This window comes from Leucopleurus acutus (genome assembly GCF_964270905.1).
Source record: "Leucopleurus acutus genome assembly, chromosome: 17".
NCBI classification, from domain to species: domain Eukaryota; kingdom Metazoa; phylum Chordata; class Mammalia; order Artiodactyla; family Delphinidae; genus Leucopleurus; species Leucopleurus acutus.
The window spans coordinates 61592751-61618145 of record NC_139159.1 but is presented as its reverse complement, the minus strand read 5'-3'; the positions used below and the strand labels follow the sequence as shown (position 1 = coordinate 61618145).

The 25395-nt window shown below is 35.6% G+C and overlaps 1 protein-coding gene across 1 annotated transcript in view; it reads left to right on the top strand.

The window, feature by feature from the left end:
* The window catches only part of TRPS1 (transcriptional repressor GATA binding 1), a gene marked incomplete at its 5' end in the record, with an annotated part of 202765 nt that overhangs the window by 21126 nt on the left and 156244 nt on the right, over positions 1–25395 (top strand). The window contains one exon of the mRNA XM_082858335.1: positions 12909–13512. Within this exon, the coding sequence (XP_082714461.1) occupies positions 12909–13512 (604 nt within the window). The remainder of the gene's footprint in view (positions 1–12908; positions 13513–25395) is intronic.

Here is a 25395-nt window from a genome sequence, read left to right as displayed (position 1 = left end):
CACATGAATGTTGAAAACTTAATCTGCTATCAAAGCACTTCCCCCAAATGCTACATTTTGAAGGTAGTGTAGGAGGAGAGAAATTTACCACATCACAATACTATCTTTCTAGTTAAATTTATATTTATTCATATTATTCATGTTGGGAAACTTTTACCACAATTCTGTTATTACTGGGGATTATATTCTAGGCTTTTGAATACTTTATGTACAAGACTTATAGTGTACTAAAAAAGATAGCACAAACGGAGAGCTGTACAATGTGTGAAATCATGTAGCTATAAAATAACTACAGCTAAGAAGCAAGAGAGTTGATTTAAAGCTATCAGAGAAAAACCTCAGTGTGGATTTCATTCCATGGGCATTTTCCTAAAGAACCAGTTTAACCTGAGTTGAACTGCCAACGTTATCCACTTAGTAAGTGAAACTTGGCCAGTTCTCCTTTCTTTATGTTTCATATTTACTTATGATACCCCGTAGTTCACGTCATGACAGAATTGTTATATTCCACTCATGTTTGTTTCTCACACTCCATTTCTTTTATTATATATTATTTAATTAACTAGTGTACCCATTCTCTAATTGACTACCATTCTCCTAATCAACATTTTCAGTGTTATAACTTTGTGTTTCTGGAGTTGTGGGAGGAATACCTCCTTACAAAGCAACTATACCAGATAAAACATAATTTCTTAGTGACTTGTTAGACTTCCATGAATTAAGTGAAAGTTCTGAAGCTTTTCTCTTCACCCCTTCACCAAAAGTGAGCTAAATCCAGACTGGGGAGAGCAAGCAGGGAATGCAAGTTTTCATGGATGAAAAATGCTGACATTGATACTGCAGTTATATTGAGACTAAGCCCAGAGTCACTGGCAGAGCGAGGGCGTTGAATCCATGAGTTTCACTCTAAGCTGGCACCTTGAAGTTGGCTAATGTGGTTCAACATTACTGCCTTCCTCTGACTCCTGTCAGAAGTAAACACAGATTTATCTCCAGGAAAATACTCCAGTTTTCACCTCCATGCTATGTATGGCTTCAGATAAACCTTATATGAGCTTCCACATTACAACAGTTTACCATATGAGTGTGGATGTAAATCACTACATGTGAAATCAGTAGGAAAAGCAAATAATAGCTTTAGATACCCAGGAACTTCAGATCAGCAGTTTTCATTTAGAAAATAATAATTAATAAATGTTTAAAGAAATGAAAATTACACTTATAAATTGATCAAGCTACATGAGACTATAAATAACCAGGAATATTCAAAAAAGAAACAATAGCATTTTTGAATGGACAATCTAATTATTGAAATTTAAAACATATGGATAAGTTAAGTAATATATTAGCAAATGAGTTAATCAGAAGTTAAATCTGAAGATATTAGCCAGAATACTTAAGAGAGGGGAAGGGGATGGAAAATATCAAAAGTGGATATTAAGATATGAAAATACAAGAAGCTGTTCTGACATGCATCTAATTAGAGTCCCAGAAGAAAAGAATATTGAATGGAAGATAAGCAATCAATATTTGAGAAGATAATGGCAGATGAGTTCTTAAAACTGATGAAAGACATAAACACACAGGTACAAAATAGGATAGCTTATACTGAGCAGAATATGTAGATCTTCCTCGACTTATGATGGGTTTATGTCCCAATAAACCCAGTATAAATTGAAAATAACGTAGATCAAAAATGCATTTAATACAACTAACCTACTGAAATCATAGCTTAGCCTAGCCTAACTTAAATGTGCTCAGAACACTTGTACCCTATAGTTGAGAAAAATCTTTTAACACAAAGCCTATTTTATAATAAAGTGTTGACTATCTTATGTAATTTATTGAATACTGTACTGAAAGTGAAAACCAGAATGGTTGTCTGGGTACAGAATGGTTGTAAATGTATTGGTTTTTTCCCCTCCTGATCATGTGGCTGACTGGGAGCTGGGGTTCCCTTCTTCGACCCAGCATCATGAGAGAGCATCGTACCACATATCCTGCATATTATTAGCCCAGTAAAAGATCCAAATTCAAAGTACGGTTTCTACTGACTGCATATGGTTTTTGCACCATCCTAAGGTTGAAAGATTGTGAGTCAAACCATCATAAGTTGGGGGCCATCTGTACACAAATAAATTCAGTCATAGACATCTTGTAGTAAAAATTGAAATGCTAAGGCAGAGAGGTTCCTTAGAGCAGCTAAAGAGAAACAACAGCTCAACTATTCAAAAAAGACTATTAGGTTAACAGTAGACTTTTTATCAGCCACAATGGAAACCAGAAGACGGAGGAATACTATTCAGTTTTGAAGAAAAAAAAAAAGTCAACCTAGGATTGCCTGCCTGTCAAAACTACCTTCCAAAAATAAGAGCAAAGACATTTTCACATAAACAAAGACCAGGGAACTGTGAGTAAGTCTCAACAGCCATAGCATGCCTAATTTATGCAGTTAAAAAGGGATAGACTGAGTTATTGGGCAACACTATTATGTGAGTTTGCAGGGAGATTGATCAGAATTAAGGTGTTCTAAAGTGCTTGAATTGTCTGGAGTTAGTGAGTTAGGACTTTGTTATGCATATTTTGATAACTTTAGGGATAACTAGTGAAAGAGTAGGAAATGAGTACATAACTTCCAAAGCTATAGAGGAGAAAAATGGACAACAAAATAAAGAACACCCATAAAATTCAATCTTTTTTTTAATGTATCCTTTTTTAGAGAATACGTGGGAAAAGGTAGACAAATAGAATTTTTAAAGGAAGATGGTAAAAAATAAAGTCCAGATATCAAAAATCTTAATGAATCTGTGGGGGTTAAACTTTCCACTTAAAAGATATTATCAGACATATTAAAAAAAATTTAACTATAAGCTGTTTATAGGTTACACACTCAAAGCATAAGGCTGTGGAGAGTTTGAAAGAGCAAAATAGACTAAATTATAGGCGTAAATATAAATGAAAGAACAATTGAGGTAGCTTTATTAATCTCATACAATTTAGACTAAGACAAAAAGCATATGCAGGAAAAGTCATTACTAATGATAAGAGGTTCAGTTCATCAGGGATATATAATAATTACAAATATGTAAAATATAAATAAATATATATGTAAAGCACAAATTGATCAAGAGCTACAGGGAAAATATGACAAACCACAATCACAGTAGCACATTTTAGGAAACCTCCCTTATTAAAGGTTGAACAGAAAAAATTTTTTCAAAATATAAAATATTTGAGCAACAAATTAAGAAACTTATTTATTTAGTTATTTATTTATCTTGGCAGTGCCGTGTGGCTTGCAGGATCTCAGTTCCCTGACCAGGGATTGAACCTGGTCCACGGCAGTGAAAGCCCAGAATCCTAACCTCTAGGTCACCAGGGAACTCACTGTTTGTTTGTTTTTTAACTTGATTTAATTAAAATCATAAATTCTACACCCAACAATTAGAGAATGCACATGCTTTTCAAGCAGATAGGGGAAAATGCTTATAAAATTTGATACATACTAAGCCAATAAGAAATAAGATTTCAGAAAAACAGTATCGGGCTTCCCTGGTGGTGCAGTGGTTGAGAGTCCACCTGCCGATGCAGGGGATACGGGTTCGTGCCCCGGTCCGGGAAGATCCCACATGCCGCAGAGCGGCTGGGCCCGTGAGCCATGGCCACTGAGCCTGAGCGTCCGGAGCCTGTGCTCTGCAATGGGAGAGGCCCGCGTACCAAAAAAAAAAAAAAAAACAGTATCATATAGAACACACCCTTATACTCAGTGTAATTAAATCAGACGTCCATAGCAGAAAGATAAGGATAGATGAAATCACACAAGGCAAATATTAACCGAAGAAAACAATGAGGTCATTTTATTTATTCCAGGAAACATAGGTGTTAAGACAAAAAATATATAATGGATTAAAAATGGATAAAAATTGCCAGTACGTATGATTTTATAAAGTGAATTTAGCAAATTCTGGCAATGTCAGATGCTCGTATTCCCAAAGACCATGTAATTTCACTCCTCAGAAGAAAACTTATGTGGGAACACTAGGAAACGTGTGCAAAAATGTTCAAAGTAGTATTTTTTTAAAGAGCAAAACAACCGAAACAAAAATTAAAAAGCAAAACAAATAAGAAAAAAACCTCAACTATACATAAGAGGTTAGTTAAGTAACTTATAGATTTGTCATACAGTGGTATATTATACAATAGTGAATTTGAATAAATGACAGTTGAATACAACATGGATGTCTTATAAATATAATTTTGACGGAATAAAAACAAATCAAAGACAACTATTTGTAGCTTCATACCATTTCATAGAAGTTCATAAAAACTAGCAAAACAAAACTGTATACATATATTCATACATATTTATATATGTATACACCATGTATATTTGTTACATTCATATACATATATTGAACTGTACCATAAACATTATTTTCCCTCTATAAATATATCATTCTTTCTTTCTCTGTATATATATATATATATATATATATATATATGTGTGTGTGTGTGTGTGTGTACATAGACTCTTTGTCCCTCTGTATCTCTCCATATAAAGATAAAGAATATATATACATATATCAATCATATTTTATGATCCTATGATTATGTTCATTTTCATTTTTTGCTAAACCTAGATATGAATGTGTATATATGTATGTGTACATGTGTGCGATTAATATTACATGATAAAATTTTAAAAATGAGGCATCAATTCTCATCAATACACATATCCAATAAATATTTAAATAAATAGTCAACTTCCCTTATTATTAAAAAACTACTTGAAAATCAGTGATATAGTCATTATCTACCTAATTGACCAGAATGTGGAAAAATGTACACATTTTTTGGTAGTGTATGTGATGACAAGCATCTGTCTGTTTAGGGATTTATGAATGCGTTAAAATTTTTTAAACAGTGTTTGAATATTTTAGACATAAAATATATATCTCAGGCTAAAGGAAATAACATTGGATGCAGTAGCTGATTAAATTAATGTAGCTACTGCACAATTTCTACCTTAAAAGAGCTCTGGGAAGGAACATGAACTGTGTGCTCTGCTAGTTCTGAAGAATAGATTTTATGATAAGCACTTAATTATCAGCACATCTGAAAAAGCTAAGTACACAGTGCATTAGTACAGAGTTTCTAAAAGGGTGAGTACCAAGATGGTTACATCTAGATTTGTGTATTTTATGTGTCATGTTCTTTTAAACAATACCTAATAAATCAGTTGCCTGTAAAACCTTGAAATGGACATCATGGTTCAAGTTGAAAATTCCCATTGTGAGACAGAAAGTTACCCAAGGTATTATAGTCCATCAAGAAAATAACCCACAATTGCACTACCTTTATTTGGATACATTATTTATTAGAAATTTCAGATTTAATGGTCCTGAAGACTTTGTATAGGAACAGTTATCGAGTCATGGAATAAGATAAATTTTAGCCATGATTTACATTTCATATTATATAATTTATTTCTCTTTTCTTGTTTACTTTCTATTTCATGGGAAGATTTATTTTTCTGTTTTGAATGTTTGGTAGGGATATCTTCTTTTTGAAAGTGAATCATAAATTGAGATTTTTCAGCTATGACATTAGTTGTGTTTTCTTCTACCACGTGAAGGTGAAATCACCCCACGCCCTTCTAAAAGAACCCAGTTATTCCAAATAAGTAAATACTCATCAGATTATTTCAGTATAAAAATACAAGATGAGTGGATTGAATGGAATCTTATTCATTCAGAATTTCAATTTTCCTTAGATTATATTTTGTAGACTACTCCTTTGCACTTGACTAAGGCTGAATATTAAATTTTCAGCTTTTAAAAGTTGATTATCGGTTACCCACCTATACATCTGTAATTCCTTTTCTGTTTTTGTCCCTCAAATACTCTCTTCAGATGCTTTTCATTCCAACATTCAGCAGTGGCAGTGACCTCAAGTGCCACACCTGTAGACTCTTACGACACAAAAAATGACTAATTAGTTGTCACATATACTGAACTATATTTAAATTAAATCACTTCATTTACTCTTCCTTTGTGACAATTTATCTGTAGGTATTTGTTTCCATAATTACCAAAAAATACCTTTGAAGTCTTAATTGATTAGTATTTATAATTTATTCATTTACTTTGATGTCCATTTAGTCATTGAAGAAGAAAAACTATGGTTAAAACTATTGAAAGTGAAATACAGTTATTCGGTGAAGGAGAGCTTTTTAAGTTATGGCATAAATCTCTGGAAGTTGACATTAAAAGGAAAAAAACAAAGCATTGTTTAGAGCTGACTCCACAAATACCGTGAGCTGTTTGTTATGAAAATCAAAATACAGAAATATTATCAGAGTAGAGCAAAAGACTAGCACCTTTTAGCTGATTTTTTTTCTAGAATCTAGAAAACCTCAGTTCTTTATGAATTATGAAAATAATTTTTAATCTCTACTAATGAATAAAATGATACTGCTAGGATAAAAGGTTGAAATATGAATGGATCTGAAATAAATGCTTTTTTATAGCACATGAAATTTCTGTCAAGTAGAATAAGGAATAAAACATCTTTTCTCAAAGAAATTTTAAGTCACTTGAATTAAGTACAAGTTGGTTTTTTTATGCAGCTTGATGTAGTTTTTTCTGGAGGCAAAAGATGATTATCTGTTTTATCAAAGTTGATTGTGTTCATTGTCTAAAGTTTTGCACTGGAAAAATTGAGATTTTATGTAAGTATGTCCCAAACATTGTATGGGACATACTTACACTAAAATATTATTTGTTTATTATCTGAAATTCACATTTAACTGGGCATCCTGTATTTTATCTGGCACTGATAATGGTAGGGAGATCTACAGACTGACATCTTTTTTCCTCAGGTAGCATGAAGAGGATGTTTGCTATCCAGTTGGCAGCAGAGTATAGAATTTAAATTAATGCAAATATATTTGCAGTGTCTTTTAAATTAGTTGAGCTTCCTGTAGCTAGAAGTTCTAGGAGTTTTTAAATAATGAAGAGTTTATTCAGAGAACCATTCAAAATATACCATCTGCAAAGTATCTATGTACTTCTTAATATTTCTCTGCTGCTTTATGACTTTACATATTAAGTCTAGCATTACCAGAGCTGTGGTGGTTCACTCCTTTGGTTATTAAGTGGATATTTACTGACTATCTGGATGTTCTGGGTGGAGCTGGAAGGGGTATATAGAGATGTGTGGGCTTTGATCTTGATTTTAAGGCAATTACAATATAACTGTAAAGTAAGACATACATGATTATTTGGTGAATGAGAGCTTTTTAAATGATGAAATAAATCTTTTTATGCCATCAGTTAAATCAAAGGCCATTCATTTTAATAAAATGCAATGTGAAAAAAATCCTCTGGATGACAGAGTTTCAGAGTAGCTCAGAGGATGGTAGGTTTACTCTTGGGTTTGAGTCATTTGGGAAGTCTTTATGGATGAAAAGGTAGTCAAGGTGGGTCTTGAAAAATGAAGAGAAAACTCCCTGAACCTTTTGAGGTTTTCATATTAATGTTGATAAAATGAAATGTATTCAGTAGGTTAGAGCAGAGTCCAAACTAACGTAGTTTCTCAATGACTAAACTTTTATTCTTCAGTAATGTTTCTTATACTAGGCATTAAAATAATCTTTTTATTTTGGGGGAACATGGCATTAAGTTGAAGGGCTTTTCAGTTATTGTTGAGAGTGACACAAGTCAGAAATATACCCAAATCTTTCAGGAACTAATTCCTGAACAAGCTAGTAGTATTGCGTCAACTACCAAACAGCATACATGCAAGAATAGCTATGGACACGAGCTAGAAGACTGCATCATGCACTCCGTATTATTTTATGAATTGACTTGTCTGTGCTTCACGTTCTTATTGTATGAAGTAGGGATGGAAATAGGTACTATGTGTGATTGTTGTAGAATAATATATATAAATGGCCTAGAACTAAAGAATACTAAAAGATGATCCCCAAACAGTGAAATAAAGAAGATGAATGACTATTTGCGGATTATGCTTGACAATGTCATGTTTATAGTTTTAGCTTATGAAGCTGTTAGGGTTGACTTTCAGAGGTGGGAGTATGTGCTTTAAGAGGGAAGATGATGTTGCTCATCATAAAGAATTCATTTGGGAATGTTCTGTCAAGTACTGAGTATATATACTGAGAGTTCATTCCAATCTAACACTCATCGACATATTTCTGACCATGGCTTCGTGACTTTTGCTATTTAAGGTGTGGTCTGGGAACCAACAGCATCAGCATCATCTGGGATTTTGTAAGAAATAGAGACTAGTGGGTACCACCCCAGATTTCCAGAATCAGAATCTGAGTTTTAACAAGATTCCCAGATGATTCTTCTGCATGTTAGGGTTTAAGAAGCACTGCTCTAGATGTTAGCATAGGTGATTGAAAAGTTCATGTTGCTCCCAGCTTTTGAAAGTACAGTGATGTTGTCTTTTTCATATATTTCCTATCATTTATTTGATGACTGTTATATGGAGAAAGAAGTCCTTCAGTTCTCCAGAGTATTATGCAGCAAATTGCCTTTTCTGCTTCACCTCAGGGTGTTCAGTGGCCTGAAAGATGGAGCAGTTTAGCAGTTTACTGCTTAATTGTCAAGCTTTACTCTCTTTTCATGAATAGGAGTCACACTCAGAATCTTATGATTCTGAATAACAAAGATAGTAAGGGCATTACCTGTGTTTTATTAGAGCCACAGGTGGTAGAGGATGTCTTGAGTGTGTTCATTCAGTTGTTTTGAACCAGGATATATCTACTAATGTAGTTTGTGACTGGTCCCTGCATGGGTGTCCCCTGAAGACCTTACTAAAAATTCAGATTCTCAAGTTATGTCCAGGAGATTCAGATCTTCAGTAGGGCAACTGAGAGGCCCTGGAATCTGTATTGCTAAGAAACTCCTTCAATTGCAGCACTGCTTGCAGCCCGTTTTGCAAACCATTGCTGTAGTCAGTCTCACTTCTGTCAGTTAGAAGACCTTTCCCTTCCCCTCATTTTTCAATTTTTAGCCCTCATTTTTCATTGTCAGTATTGTCGGTAATTTTATTTATTTTTGTATAAAGTTAAAAATTCAGGCAACCGAGGATAGAAAAATAGAACATCAGTCTGGAAGGTAGAAGCCCTGTATTCTTGACTTGATGTAGACTAAATGGACAAGGCACTTTCTTCATTTTACTTATCTATAAAATGGGCTTTATACCTCAGTGGAATGTGAGATCACATATGTGTGAGTGCTTTGAAGTCTTCAAAAGAAAACGTGTGTGCGTTGAGCTTGTTATTGCCAGCTCATTTTAATATCCTTCCTGTTAGTATGTGTTTTTCTTTTCAATGTAAAACCCGGTTCTCACTGAAAACTTATCTCTGCAGTTTCTGTCTCCTTTCTGCTTTACACCCAGCCTCACCGTCCTCTGCATTTGGACAGTCCTCCAGCACCTGTATCACGGAAGGCTTTGCCTTGATCAGTCAGAATAAGAGCTCCTCTGTGGGCAGATCTGAACAGCTCTTGCCGATACCTGCAAGGAGTCAGAGAGTTGTCCGTTGGGACAGGAACTTGAAACTAGAAAACCTAGAAGCCCCCAGACACCTTGTGTCAAAAGTGATACGTTGTGGTGAATTCATTGCCTAGACAGGACACACCCAGAGCTCCTTGTATATTTAGGAGGACATGTCAGTCACATACCAGTTAAAGGTTGGATGTATTCGTCTTTTTATGGTGAAGGAATAGGTTGGCTCAAGGACGTTTCTAGATTGCAGAGTAAGTAGATATTGAAGGCACATAATCTTAATTACTGAGATATATTACTAGATATATTATGGTTCTAAACCACCCTCCTGAATACGCTTACAAAGCATCCCTACCTCTGAAGACTTCAGGAAAACACAGGTAATGCTCTTTCTGTCTTTGTTATTCAGAATTTTAAGATTATGGGTCTGACTACTATTACTGAAAAAAGAGTAAGGCTTGACAATTAACTGCTAAACTGCTCCATCTTTCAGGCCATTGAACACCACTAGGTGAAGCAGAAAAGGCAAAAAATATATTCTACCTGGTAATGTCTTAAAACAAAGGATCTGCTAGGAAATAAACATGGTTTTAAGAAAGATGTCTGTCATGGTTAAGGTACCTGGGGGAGTGGAAAAGAATGATACCAAAATGCCAGGTGGTAAGTTTTAGCTCCTTTGAATAGAGTGCAGAATGCAGATTCACACAGAAGGGGGGCTTTATTTAATTTTAGGATTTATATTGGTTAACTCATACTAGATGCACTATTATTTTCATTTTGCAGGTCAGGAAATTGAGGCAGGTTCAGTAAATTATCCAAAGTCACATATATAGTAAAATACAGAGCCAAGCTTGAAACTTAGGCATTCTGGTTCTAGAGTCTTACTTTTAAGTGAACTAAATTGCTTCTCCAATAAAACTATGAGTCTTCTGTTTTAAAATAATTTTGTCATGTGGTACTCTAGAGTCTTGCACTTCTTCTCTTTTTGTTTTTACGGTACGCGGGCCTCCCACTGCTGTGGCCTCTCCCGTCGCGGAGCACAGGCTCCGACGCGCAGGCTCAGCGGCCGTGGCTCCCGGGCCCAGCCGCTCCGCGGCATGTGGGATCTTCCCGGACCGGGGCACAAACCCATGTCCCCTGCATCGGCAGGCGGATTCTCAACCACTGCGCCACCAGGGAAGCCCCATTTTAATATTTTTATGGTCAATTCATCATCAAATTATTTTTCATTTATTGTATTTCCTTTTATCTTTCCTACTTCGTGAAGAAAAATAGGACAAAAGATTGAAAACAACCTCCTGTAAAAAGTAGAAGTTAAATATCCATATTTGTTCAACCAAATGTAAGCTGTTAATCACAAGAAGATAATCATGTACCAAATTAAGTACTCTCAACAAATACTGGCTTGATTTTGTTACGTGTCTTAATACCTTTGAATTTTGCTTCCATAAAATAAGAACGTTCTTTTGGATTTTCAGCCATCAGGTCTCGGAATGAAGTCCTCCAGTAGAGAAACTTTTACACTCCCAAAGTGATTAAAGCACACATTTAACTATGCTACTCCTCTGCCTATAACCTTGCAGTTGCTTCCCTTTCCCTTTGAAGATACCTACCTCCTTGCCGTGGTCCACAAAGCTCTAGGTGACCCTCCGGCTTGTTGATTATTATGCTTCCTCTTATTTATTCCTCTCAAGCATCAGTGGCCTCTTTCAGTATCTCAGGCTTGCTAGAATGTACTGCCCTTTCCCCTCCCTCCTCCTCCAACAAGGATAGCTCCTTTCCATCCTTTGCTTTGATAAATCGCCCTCAGAAAGGCCTTCCTGAGGACCTTAAGCAGCCCTTCCACCCCCTTACCATCCCATCCATTCCATTCTTAGCACATATTACTCTTTGTCCTTACATGTTTATTTAGAGACTAATGTGAAGCTTGTCATTCCTGACTAGACTCTAAACACCAGGTGAACAAGGACTATGTGCCTTGTATTCACCAATGTGTACCCAGTGCCTGGCAAAGTAATATTGTGATGATTATCTACAGATTACATATAGGGGTACCTACTTTGCAGTAGCTTTTTTTTTTTTTTTTTTTTTTTTTTTTGCGGTACACGGGCCTCTCACCGTTGTGGCCTCTCCTGTTGTGGAGCACAGCCTCCGGACGCGCAGGCTCAGCGGCCATGGCTCACTGGCCCAGCCGCTCCGCGGCATGTGGGATCTTCCCGGACCGGGGCACGAACCCGTGTCCCCTGCATCGGCAGGCGGACTCTCAACCACTGCGCCACCAGGGAAGCCCCTGCAGTAGCTTTAAGTAACAGCTCTCAAAACTTATTTTGTTATTTTAAGTTGTAACTCCTAACACATTATATTGTGGAGTAGCAAGTGTTTCACATGGTTATTTAATTAGAAAGCCATACAAGGTTTTTACAGTTAAAGAATGTATGCCTGCCTTATTCCCAGTTATTTGTGTACCTTTCCAGTATGCCTTTTAGGATACAGTGCCTCTGTTCTTCTTTGTTAATCAAACATTTTTCTTAATTTAACAGTTACCGTTCTGTCTTTAACAGCAGGAGATGCTATGAAATCCAACAATAAGGTCTCCTTGTTTTATGCCTTATAAAAAGAAAACACACACATAAACATACGTTCACACACACTCTTTTAATGAATATATCTGTACAGCACCTATCATGCTGCTTGGTACCCAACAGACGTTCAACTTGTTGAATGTTCATAAGTCCTTACAGATAGAAAAAATTTGTCTTAAAAAATTTGAGCTTCTGGTATATTTTATTTACTAGATTATGTAGCTCAGTCAACCACATTTCATTGATTAAATGGATTTAAATTTTATGATAGAAAAGAACATTGTAATCAGTTCGGTAGAATTTATTTTAATATATGTAAAAGCTGTATAGAGCACTTCAGCACTAGCAATGTATATATATTTATAGTGAAAAATATCCCAGTTTAGTTTAAATAAGTGGAAAGAGAAAAGTCCACTGATGAAATCAGGTGTAAAAATTTATGAATATCTATTAAATAATATAGAATTGATGATTATCCAGTCACAGTAAAATGAACAGAGCAGGTCCTTCAATAATAAAGCAAATCAACCAGCTTTAAATGTGACTCGTCTGGAGTGTGTGAGCATAAGTGTGTCTGTGTGTGCAGATACCTGTTATTGCTAATATAACAAACGGGAATATTGCATTCCTTACCTAGAACGGAAGATGCCAGTTTCTGGGTATTGAGAATATTGTATTGCATTCTACCTATTACATTACAGGAGATAAAATTCAGGTGCTTGAAGACTATTTTTTTAAAGCCCTTCTGAATGCTCGATTTCGAGTAATGGTTTTCTTCTTCTGCAGGAGAGCACACAGCTGCTACAAATGCCGTCAATGCAGTTTTACAGCTGCCGAGACTCAGTCACTACTGGAGCACTTCAACACTGTTCACTGCCAGGAACAGGACAGCACTACAGCCAACGGCGAAGAGGACGGGCATGCCGTGTCCACCATCAAGGAGGAGCCCAAGATTGACCTCAAGGTCTACAGTCTGCTCAATCCAGACTCTAAAATGGGAGAGCCGGTTGCTGAGAGTGTGGTGAAGAGGGAGAAGCTAGAAGAGAAGGACGGGCTGAAAGAAAAAGCTTGGGCTGAGAGTTCAAGTGATGACCTTCGCAACGTGACGTGGAGAGGGGCGGACATCCTACGGGGCAGTCCATCCTATACCCAAGCAAGCCTGGGGCTTCTGACCCCTGTGTCCGGGCCCCAAGAGCAGACAAAGACTTTAAGGGATAGCCCCAACGTAGAGGCTGCCCACCTGGCGCGCCCTATTTATGGCTTGGCTGTGGAGACCAAGGGCTTCCTGCAGGGGGTGCCTGCAGGCGGAGAGAAGGCTGGCGCCCTCACCCAGCAGTATCCTGCATCCGGAGAAAACAAGTCCAAGGATGAATCCCAGTCCCTGTTACGGGTAGGAAGGTTTAATTTTTTAAAATAATTCCTATATCTTGAAGGGAAGATGGGGAGAACGTACATTCTCTAGAGTTAGTATCATGACTTACCAAGTGTAACTAAATGATGTGTATCTGTCTGGGGATGTATACTTAATAAGGCCAAAGTGGTAGAAAGCAGCTCACGTGTGTTTGTGTGGACTCTACATACACTTGATCGAGTGGGTGGAAGTCACTTGTTTGTCACTACTCTCAGCTCTGATTGAATGTTTGTTAATCATTCCTGGTGATTATGCAAAACCATGAGGCTGCTTTTGGAGAAGGGAGGCTCGGAATCCCAGAAGGATGCACATTTGTTACATTAAAATGATGAAATGACTTTTAAATTTTAAGGTGGTGTGACACAGTCTATGGTTAATAAGGAAATGAGCAGAGATTTAAATCGCTAAGAATGCAAAGCCCTCAGTGAGACGTTAATACGGAAATGTAGTGTTTTTAAAACTCACAGCGTAATTATGTACAAATGACAATGCTTGTTGTTTTGTTGCCAAGAGGAGGGAAAAAATGAGATAGACTTAAGTGTGAATGGTGTGAAGAGCATCCGAAGAAGAGAACCATGAATTTTACATTGTCGGGCTCCTGAAGGGAGAAAGACACAGTCCTGCGTGAAAAAGAAACTAAACAAAAGCTCTGTAAGATAAGATCCTTGCTCACTCTCTTCATGCTGTGTAGACTGTGAATTGTTAAGAAATATTTTAGATTTTGAAAATTCAGGAGCTCCCAGTTGAGTGATGCTTGCTTTTTGCCTAAGGCACTACCGCTTCAACATCTCACCTTGACTTTGAGAAGTTTTGAGCTTTCCGGTTGATTTCAAAGCTTTGTTCCTTCATGGAAGGTAGGATCAGAATCCAGCTAACCTTTACAAAAGAGCTGGTTAGTTCAGCCAGCCCAGTGCTTTGACCTGGAGGTTAGAGACCACCGAGTTCTCTCTGGATGTATTCTGGGGAGAAAAATTACTCTTGCCAATGTCGGCTTGGCTACTCCGCTCTCATTTCATGTAGATTCTCTGAGGCTTATCTGTGCTTCTCTGGCTTTCTCTAGTGGAGTTGAGAAACGCCCCTTGGAGGAGCACAGTTAATTATAAAAGTTGTTACCTTTCCCATCCGCAGTCATGCCCTGGAGCTAAGAGAAGGGCTTGAATGCAGAAGAGGAGATGCCTCCTTGTACACTGAGAAACAAAGAATCCTTCCTGCCCGGAAGGAGCAAGTTTATCATAAATAACTTTGGAAAGAAGAGAAATAGTTCCTGTGCTTTTCAAGTGAGTGTTCAATTTAGGGAGCTTCTTTCATATATTATGCATTTTTATCATTGTAAATGCTCATCATTTTCTTAGCATATGAGGACTCTTCTGGTCTCAAGTGGCTCTTATGGTTTCTGGTTATAAGGCAGGAATGACGTGTCCTAGGATTTTTAAATTTCATGTTGCATCTTGAGAGCGTGGTGGAATTGATTTCCTTACATCTGCATCACTAGAACTCCCCACTCTTTTTTTTTTTTTCATTTAAAACTGTTTTCATCCATGACATCTTCATCTGATACCAAGTTGTGTGACTCTTTTAGACTGTTTCTGGAATGTTACCTTTTCTGCCACCGTTTGTAAACACTAAGAATTTGGAACGAGCAGTAATTTATGAAGCAGTGCAATTTAAAGCCTGAGCAGGATAGTTCTATTCTTTAAGCAGCCTGAGGATGATAATACTTTTCTAAAAAAATTGTTTTTCTCAATTCCTCCACTTCCTTAATTCCCTGACTTCAACTTTCTGTTGCATCATTTCAACTGTCTTTTCAGTTCCTCCACATCAGCTGCTGAAGTAGGAAATCTTCAGCAAGAGGCTACTTAACTGTGTTCTACAGTGAATATCAGATTCCTAACTGTAGGATTTGTGATACTTAAAGACCATCATCTACTAAATTTTGAGAGCTGACAAAAAAGTCTCTCTCTATATATGTGTGTGTGTGTGTGTGTGTGTATATATATATATACACATATATATATATATATGTGTATATATATATATGACGTATTTTAAAGTGGCCTGGGTCTTTCTTCTGTGATTTTAGTAAAATTTGATCTTTAAAATTTATATTTTCATTGCATTTGAATAGTGCTTTTGGAAGTCACCCATTTTATTGGACATTTGCAATAAGGAGGTATAGCTGATTTGATTTATTGTGAAATATTGGGTCGGCCAAAATGTTCATTTGATTAGTGAATACGCTGTTCAGTAGAGTTCTAGATGAAATGAAAAAATGTGGCTTTTATTTTTACTTAAAATCTAATGAACTTTTTGGCCGACCCAATATTTAGTATATTAACTGAATTTAAAAGTTTTAATTTACACATGTCTTGCTGATCAGCTTTTTAAGATACTTGAGAGAATTAAGAGCCCATGATTGTGAATTTGACAAGAATTCTATTTTGGTGAATTCTGATTGTGAATTTGACAAGAAATCTACTTTGGTGGTAGAAATTGGTATTGCTAAGTTATCATGGCAAACATATACTTCTCATTCCTTCCTCTGCCATCAGTCAGGGGAAACCCAAGAGAATATTGCCATCATATTTACTAAGGCAAAACCAAAGTACTTTAATTTTGTAATTTTAGAGGTCTAGTTAGTAACAAAGGTGTCCTGTAAAAATTTATAAGTACACAAGTGAAATATGCACATACAATTTCCATGTTTTAAATGAAAAAACAGGGGTCTGTGTAAGTATATATCTACAGAATGTAATACCCATGTTTGAGTTTAAATAGTAGAATGGAACTTGAAATTAACTTGCTGTTTGGTATGTTTATTTTGAAATAGTAAGCAATTTAAGAAATGGAAAATAGGTTTTAAAAGCGATTTTTTAATTAGAGCATCCAATAAAGCATTAATAGGACAAATGTAAATATATTTATACATGTAGTTTCTAATACTAAAAGTAAAAACTTGACTATCATCTTTGACTACTGGGCAGAGTGATATTCAAGAATTAAGTGTGGAAAATGTGTCCAACAGAAAATGTTAATTTAAAATAGTTTAACACTATGTTGCTAAATAATGGAAACATTTTAAAGAGTATGCTGAATGGAGTTAGGGTCATGTCACAAAGCACATCATTAAAATATCACTTTCAGAATATTAGTCTTTCTTTTACATGTTTCTAACTGGTTGTAGTTATGAAATTCTGCTGCACTCAAAGTGAGGAAGGAAATATAAGAATCACAGAGAAGAGCTCAAGTTTCAAAATATCCATTAGTTTTCTTCACTTCTTTCTTTTCTTTTTCTCTTTTTTTTTTCCTTAGGTCAGTGTTTGGCTTTTAGTTTTATATTCAGTGGCAGCTCATTTATGTGTATTTTCATTTGGTGAATACCTTTAGACTTCCCTTGTTACTAGTATGGAATTGATCTTGTTATAAAAAATTCTAAATCGTGTATGTGACCTGTGTTGATCATTGTGCTTTGAGTATGGCAGGGAGCACATTAACATAAGCTTCATCTTGTAAATTGCTTTATGAAAATCAGTGTTTTGTGTGCACTAACAGTATTTCTATGAAATCATGTTTTTTCTTTTTATGAGTAGAAAGAAATATTAGCCCCTTTAGATGCTTTGCTAGAAATAGTCCAAGTTTATATGTAAAGTTTAATTATTCCTCTTTTAAAACTTCTAGAATAGATCTTATAAAACATGAATAAGCTCCTGAAAATGTTTTGAAAACGCAGCATTTAAATTTGGCTCCAGGAAGAGGTTAATGTCTTTAATACTGTCTTGCTAAAAGTAAAAGTTAATTGGTTTTTTATATTCAAATAGATGTTCCTTTCTCATTTTAAACTAAACAGTGTAGTATAGTCAGAACTCAGTGTAGTCGGGTGCTCTTTTCTGATCAGCTTCTTGTATAATTTTTATTTTAACAAAGGTATTTATTTTTTTAATTATTTGGTAGCTTCTTATGCAGATGTAACTGTGTTCGTTTTATTATTTCCTGTTGAGGAATTCTAGGTTTCATTCTTGTAATTAACGTTTTAGATTGGATTTTATAACACAGAAAGCGATGTTTTTTAACTGATAACCATATTAAAAGGAAGCAAACACCTGTTATTAAATTTCACAAAGATTTTGCCAATATCACATGCATTTTTTTCGTTTTTCAGTGAAACTCAGAAGTATAATTGTTTAGTTGGCAAATCTATACTTACGTAATAAACTTCTGCATGTCATGTCAGGACAGAACGTCACAGTCAGATAACTCGTAGGCTCTAATTCTTCCACCAGCTCAGATGCCCTAGTTATCAGTCCACTTTGCACATGCACCTAGGGGAAAAATAAATCTCTTTGTGATTGATTTCAGTGTAAATTTATTTGCGGATTTGTCCCGTTTAACATGTACATTTTGCACTGCTTGGTTTTGGCAGAGATGTCTGGCCATGGGCTGTGGAGTTGAGTTTCAGGTTCTTGGAGTTGAGATCCGAGTTGAGCCATTGGCTCAGAGAAAGGGCCTCCCAGGATCCCGTTCATTTGTCTGCTAGAGGGGATCATGATGCCAGCCATCCTCCCAGGAGTGCTGCGCAGCTTAGTTAATTAATGTTTGTCGGGCCATTTGAGATCGTCAGATGCAGGGTTCTAGATAAGGGCAAAGGAGTATGATTATTTGTTCGTTTTGTAAATGTGATACCAAGACAGTACAAAGCAGATGTTATTTCCCCCTTTCTTCAGCGGCGTTAAATTTATAGTTTAAAGATTGTTGATACCGGACAGTCTATTGAGATGCAAAAATGTTCTTTTGGGGACAGTCCACTGGCAGTCAAAGAGACGTTTAAACAAGCGACAGTGTTGAATGCCTTTACAACCATAGACAGAAGACCGCAGGAACTTTTTTTTAACTAAAGATGATCTCAGGTGAAAAGTCTGATATTTATTGTTTTGCTTCATGTTTAATGAAAATAAAAGCAGCTCTCATCTAGGTACTGTTGTCTAAACATAGTGTTTACATACATAACCATTTTCCTGACCCCATTTGAATTTTTTTATATTTGCATATATTGAATACCAAAGAGAAAAGTCTATACCAGGAGAAATAGGAAGCACACACCTCCCTAATCATTAGCTATGAAATAGTTTTTAGGCCTTGTTTGTAAAATTTCTCTTTAGGTAGCCGCTGCTATTTATTTTGCCTAAGAATAAAATGTTAAAAACCATTTACTGTATCCAGAGATTAACAGTCCTTGTATATCTCTGTGCTTCTGCCCTAGATAGATGCATTTCTGTTGTCACCTATTAGAAAAGGGTACGGTTTAAATTCAAATATATAATAAATTTATTTTAAAAATAACAATTATTCATCCTCTTAGTTATGTTTAATAGTGAACATGACCATTTTAATTTTTATTAAATAAAATCTAAGTAGCTTTTTTTTTCCTTTATTGGTTATTCCTCTTTTACATTGGCATACCATATTTGACAATAGATCACTAGTAAAATCAATTTGATACATATATGTTTGACTAATGGGATTTTCTATTATTCTGATTTCTTTCTTTTAAGTCAACTCCCCTGGCTAAAGTATTTTTTAAAAGCACATTTTTTTTTTCTTTTTTTGTAACCTAGGCTTTTTGTGAAGTCTGGCATGGTTCTGCTGGCCCAGGTTTCTAAGGCAGGGGAAGCAGATGTATCTTTTAGTGAATTGGGCTGTAAGTTTGTAGTCCCTGTGAAATGGTATCCTTCAGCACGGTATCTGTTAATTATTTCCTGTATAACTATCTTTTGCTTGGCTTCCTTTTTTTCACGGACGGCATGAGTCAGAAGATAACAGGGCCCAAGAAGGACCCTATTGTTGAGTGTTCTTAGATGTTGGAAGTGAAGAGTATACAGAAGGTGGCCCAAGTTTCAGGAGCACAGATGCAGAATGATTCCAAAGTGTGTCAGCCATGAGCTGCGCAGCCTCGATGTGAATCTAGTATTTTTCTGGCCAAGTCCAGTCTGATGGGTGGATTTAACAGAAGTGTTCATTACCTAAAATCCAGGAAAAATTTTTACCTTGGATTTCTGTGTTTGGTATTTGCTCCCACCAAAAAAGTGAATATTGTTTCCATTGTCATATTCTTTTACTCTCCCTTCCCTTTGACTCTGTCAGTGAACTTTCATTAAGTGTTTGTAGACAAGGACATTGATTACTAAGATGGTCTACCAATAAACTCAAGGACGCTTGGCAAGTAGGATACTGCCGCGTGTGGTTGTGCTACTAGTTCAAGGAGATGCAGATAGTTTCAGTGAGGCTCCAAGAACCCTATTTCCTTCATTTTGGCGAAGTAACATTCTCATTTATAGATGTTTATAATTAACTATAATTTACAAGTAAAACAGAATCGGGGTTATGACGTCATTTTGGAAAAAACCCACGATACTTTATCTTACGGCATATTTCTTATGTTGTTATCAGTGATTAGGGGTAAGGCAAAGGAATCTTACTTTCGTTTTGTTTTTGTAAGTACAGGACATTTGTGATGTGATCAATTGAGTGGTATCATCTCTCATGTTAGGATGATCAAATAGCTCTCGCACATAATTTTACATGTTAACTTGCCTTTTTAAAAAGAGGTTCTCAATTTCTAAGATTTAATTTGGGCATATTAATTATGAAAGCGATGAACCATTTCATGCCCTGGAAATTTACCTATCTGTAACATCATGATTAATCAGAAAAAACTAAGGATATACAGAGATATTTCTAAAAGACAGAATACACTGTATAATATTTAAATGAGAAAATCCGACTGATAATAAATGGTGTCCCATGTCCAAGTCACTGTCATCGAAGTGGGTCATTTTTAAGATACAAAATAAATTCACTCATAAATAATGCTTAGAGAATAGTATCCTAGAAATACGTAATTAAGGAGAGCTGTTAAACTAAATTGACTTATTTAATGATGAATGCAGATAATCAAGGAAAAAGCAAATGATAATCTTTAAGAGCTATTTCTTATGTATATGAAATATGACAGATATCCAATACCCAGATAATGGTATGATATGCTTCCCTTACATTATGTGTGCAGCACAGTTTGTTTTCTAGAGGAATTTATTTCCAAGGACGACCTATGTTCTTATGCAGAGTTGAGTCATGTTTCTTAAGGGAAAGCAGTCAACTCAGATAGGCTTACCTTTTTTAGGGGAGAACTCTCTTTCCTTGTTTTCCTTTTGCCTTCATGGATGATGTTTTTACTACCCTTCACAATTTCTTAACCCAGTTTTTGCCTTCATTGGATGTGTGTTGGATGTGGTGGGGTAATAGTGTGGGCTTTGAGGGAATATAAGAGAGAACTCGATTTTTCTCTTTAAAATATGGAATTTAATGATCTTTAGTTTTATTTGTCGCTGAAATATTTACATTGATTCATTAGAAAGTATTTTTCTTTCATAGGATTTTCAGAATGTCAGATAGAATAGTCTTTATTATTTCTTAATAACGTGTTAAAAAGACAGGGGAAAGAATACTTTCTCAATTAACATTGAGTTTGTGATTGCTATAGGCTAAAAATACAGAATCTCAAGCCATTATTTTTATTTATTTATTTATTTTTGGCTGTGTTGGGTCTCCGTTGCTGCGCATGGGTTTTCTCTAGTTGCAGCGAGCGGGGGCTACTCTTTGTTGCGGTGCGCCGGCTTCTCATTGCGGTGGCTTCTTCTGTTGCGGAGCACGGGCTCTAGGTGCACAGCTTCAGTAGTTGTGGCACACGGGCTCTAGAGTGCAAGCTCAGTACTTGTGGTGCACGGGCTTATTTGCACCGTGACATGTGGGATCTTCCTGGGCTAGGGCTTGAAATCCCCTGCATTGGCAGGCGGATTCTTAACCACTGTGCCACCAGGGAAGCCCTCTCAGGCCATTCTTACCCCGTTAATGACACTTATGAAAACATGCCCTGATGTCATTTATATGCACAAGTTAGGTCAGATTTATATATGGGAATCTAAACATTTACAAATATTACATTTGAGAGAGCTATTTGCTTTACTTAAAAATAATCATTTGCTTTTAAAAAAACCCCGGAACCTCAGCATGGGACTTTTAAAATTTCTTCCCTGATACTTTGAAAAATGAAAATGTTTTTATTTACTTATAACTTTTTAGAAGCTTATCTGTTTTGCAAAGCATGCTACAGCTGAAGCAGTGTCGGTCATATTTTAGAAGATACACATGTTTGGCTAATCTAATTCTTCTTAATCTCAGGAATTTTCAACCTAAACTTTTCTTGATAATTCAGGAAAATCCATCACTTCGCCTGAATCATATAACTGATTCAAAGAAAAATGTAGACTGTCGCGATGGGCAGTCTATGGTCTAGAAATGAACTATCCACTTAATATGCCTCTCAAAACTTTATGCTATGATAATGTATCTCATGTAGGATTTTTTAAAAAAATCAAATCAAAATTTAGAGCTTACCTCAAATTCACATATGATTTAAATATTTTTCAAGACTCCAAAATATATCTGAATTATTCTTTAGTAGTGTGCCCAGCCCTTTGAGGTTACAGCTGGGTTTAGAGGTGGGTGTGTTCCACCTTTAATGGAGTGTCTCTGGTTGTGATTCAGGCTTGACAGGATTGTATTTTCCAGTAAAATTATATTTTAAGTTTTCTTTTTACTCTTCCCTTGTGATGTAGTGGAAAGAGTACTGGATTGGAGGAAAAGGCTTTGTGTTCTCGACTCACTTTGTGACTAACTGGCCGTGTGACCACCCTGGATGAGTCACTCAGTCCTTATGTCCTGTTTCCTTCTTTGGAAAATTATGGAGATAGAAGCATACAATTGCTCAGATCTCTTTAAAATTGCAAACTCTGGGGCCAAGCAAATTTTCTATAAAACCTTAAACATTTAGGTCTGTGAATTGATACCTGAGGCAACTTTAAGACAAATATCTTCTATTGTGGACTTAGTGATGCTAATGTCCAAAGAGATATCATGTATTTGATGTCCAAGTTCCTAAGTTAGATTTCCCTCTAATGGCTAAGAACCCATAAATTATAAAAAACTGTCACAATACAGTCTAAAATCTTCAACAGGGACTTATCTTATACAAGAAAGCTCATTCTTTGAAAATACCTTTGTTTCAGAGAATCATGCTATTAAGGGGTCACTTACGAATGCCGATAAAGGGAAGTCTACACAATGAGAAATAAAATAATTCTGGTGAGAATATGACATGTTTAAAGTCTATTTCTTCAGTTTCTTGGCATTGAGCGATGTTGCCTGTTTTTTTCACAGTCAGATGTTCAAATCAGAATTTTGGATGCAGAAACTAATTTTAGTAGGTGGGGTGCAAATTTCTTATGAGTCCATGAATAGACTCTAATCCCAGCTGTTTCATTACAATTATAAAAATAAAATTGGCTGTGAATCATTCAAACTCTATTTAATGGATGTGAATAATTCAGTTTCGCCCCACTGAAATCTTAAAACTATAAACCTATCTTAGATTCTTTGTGTTCCTTCAGAGTTAATATCTCATTATTCATATGTGAATTATTAGAAGTATTGGTGGTCATGATGGAAATGACCATATTTCCACTCAGTTCCTGTGGGTTTCAGGAGAGGAGGTGGCCTCTAGGGTGGCGTTGGTGATGAAAACAAGAAAGAAATTAGGAAGAGTCTATGAAAAGGGAAAAGGATATCGAATTAGTGTTTGTTGGCATTTTCTTACCCGTGGAAGAGTCTATGAAAGGAGAAAAGGATATCGAATTAGTATTTGTTGGCATTTACTTTCCCATTAAAATATATATGTTCATTACATACATTTTAGAAAATATAAATAAGCAAAAAAGAAGAAAATGACTGCTCAACACTTTAATCTGTCCCTTCCTGGAGACACACACACACGAAGACATGCACATACAAACATAGACTTAAGTGTTTATTATTAAATAGCCTTCAATTTCACGTTATAATAAATTGTAAACATGTTCTCATATTAGTGTTTATTCTGCTATATCACATTTATTGACTTCATAATATTTCATTATGTATTGTACTAGTTGTACCAGAAAAGATGATTATTGATTCCTTGTTGTCAGACATTGAAGTTACTTCCAATTTTTGCTGTGGTAAATAGTGCTGCATTGAATATCCTTGTAGCTAAATAATTCTATCTTGCTTGCAATCTTAAATTGTTAGAACTGGCTTCCCTATAATCAGGTTCCTCCATGGGGTGACACAGTAGTGGAGTTTATTGTCAAGTATTGGTCACTTTACCAGGCTATGTGTATGTATACTCTTGGGAAATGGTAAAACATCTCATTGGTGAGAATTGCCTCACAGTGGTAGCTAAGAAATAGAACCCCCAACATTTTCTTTAAACATTATTATGGGGGAAAACTTAGTATGAAGGTTTGAATAAGGTACATTTCTGAAGCACCAACATAGATTCAGTGAAGTATCTATTTCACTTTTATAATCGAAACATTCCTTAGTCACCTTGATATTCAAAGAGTATTTAAATAGTGTAATGTACTGAAATGAGTCTTACAAGGTAAATATATGTATTATATGTATATATATATGCATATATATATATTTAATACTTATGTATATATGTATTTAATATATAAAGGGATTTCACTGTCTCCAAAAAGATTCTTAAAGTTAATATGTTTTGGTGATCACATAAAGGTGGCGCCAGCAGCTATTTAGTGAAGTACTTGGTACACACACAAACTCTGTTTTAAACTATTTGAATTTATTTTAATTTTCTCAAGGTCATTCACATAGTTTAAGGTAAGGTAAGAATGAAACTCAGGTGTTAAAGGGAAGTGTAGAAAACCATTCTAAATCCCATTTTCATTTTCTTTTTCAAGCATCTCACTGCTATATGCAAAGTCCTTTCAAAGACTAGAAACTATTTGTATTTATAGTTCATGAAATTTTAACAATATACCCATTTGTTTGGGGGATTTGAATGCATAACTGGTTGTATCTAAATTTAAATACATTAATACTCATCTGGGTTCAGGATTTATTTTCAAAGAACCAGCATGTGTTAAACCAAACTAACCTAGACTCAGACTTGAAAGAAATAGAAATTCAAAGCAAAAGATAACTTTGTAGAATCATTCCCTGATGTACTGGTCTCTAACTTTTCTTGCCCTATAAATAATAATTTAGCACCTACTTTGTTTCAGGAACCATGAAAGATCCTATAAAGAGTATGGATATAAGTAAATCAGGGTTCTTGCCCTCAAGTAATATACAGTCATGTATAAGTGATAAGCTAAGTATACAGACAACGATAATAAAAGTGAGACTTCCATAAAAGGGACAAGGAGAGGAGAGCAGTGGTCTTTGGGTGTTTAAAGAGGAACAGATCACATTCAGTTGAGTGATTGAAAACAGTTGTCATACGTAGAGTTTTCTGAGATGATTTTTGAAAAAAAGACTAAGCTTTCAGCAAGTGAATATGACTGCATGGAAGGCAAGCTCTGTAGAGAGAACAGTGTGAGTTTAGCTGAGGGCATTTTTAAGATATAGATGATGGAAAAGCTTGATCAAAAGGTATGTGCAGTATAGTTTGCGTAGCTAAGACGTGACATATAAGTTAGGAGAATTTCCTTAAATGCTTATTTGAAATTTTTTATTTCAGAAGGAAATAGGGAACCATCACAGGATTTAGATCAAAGATATCTTGATCAAACCTTTAACAAGGTTCATATCTATCCCATTTTACATAGGATGGCTTGGAAGAAGGTGGATAGGTGGGCAGAATTGGGATAAAGGAGATTAGTTAGTAGGTTAATCCCTTATCCTATGACTGATAACAAAGGCTACACTAGGATAGTGAAAATGAGAGATTATTTTTATAGATAT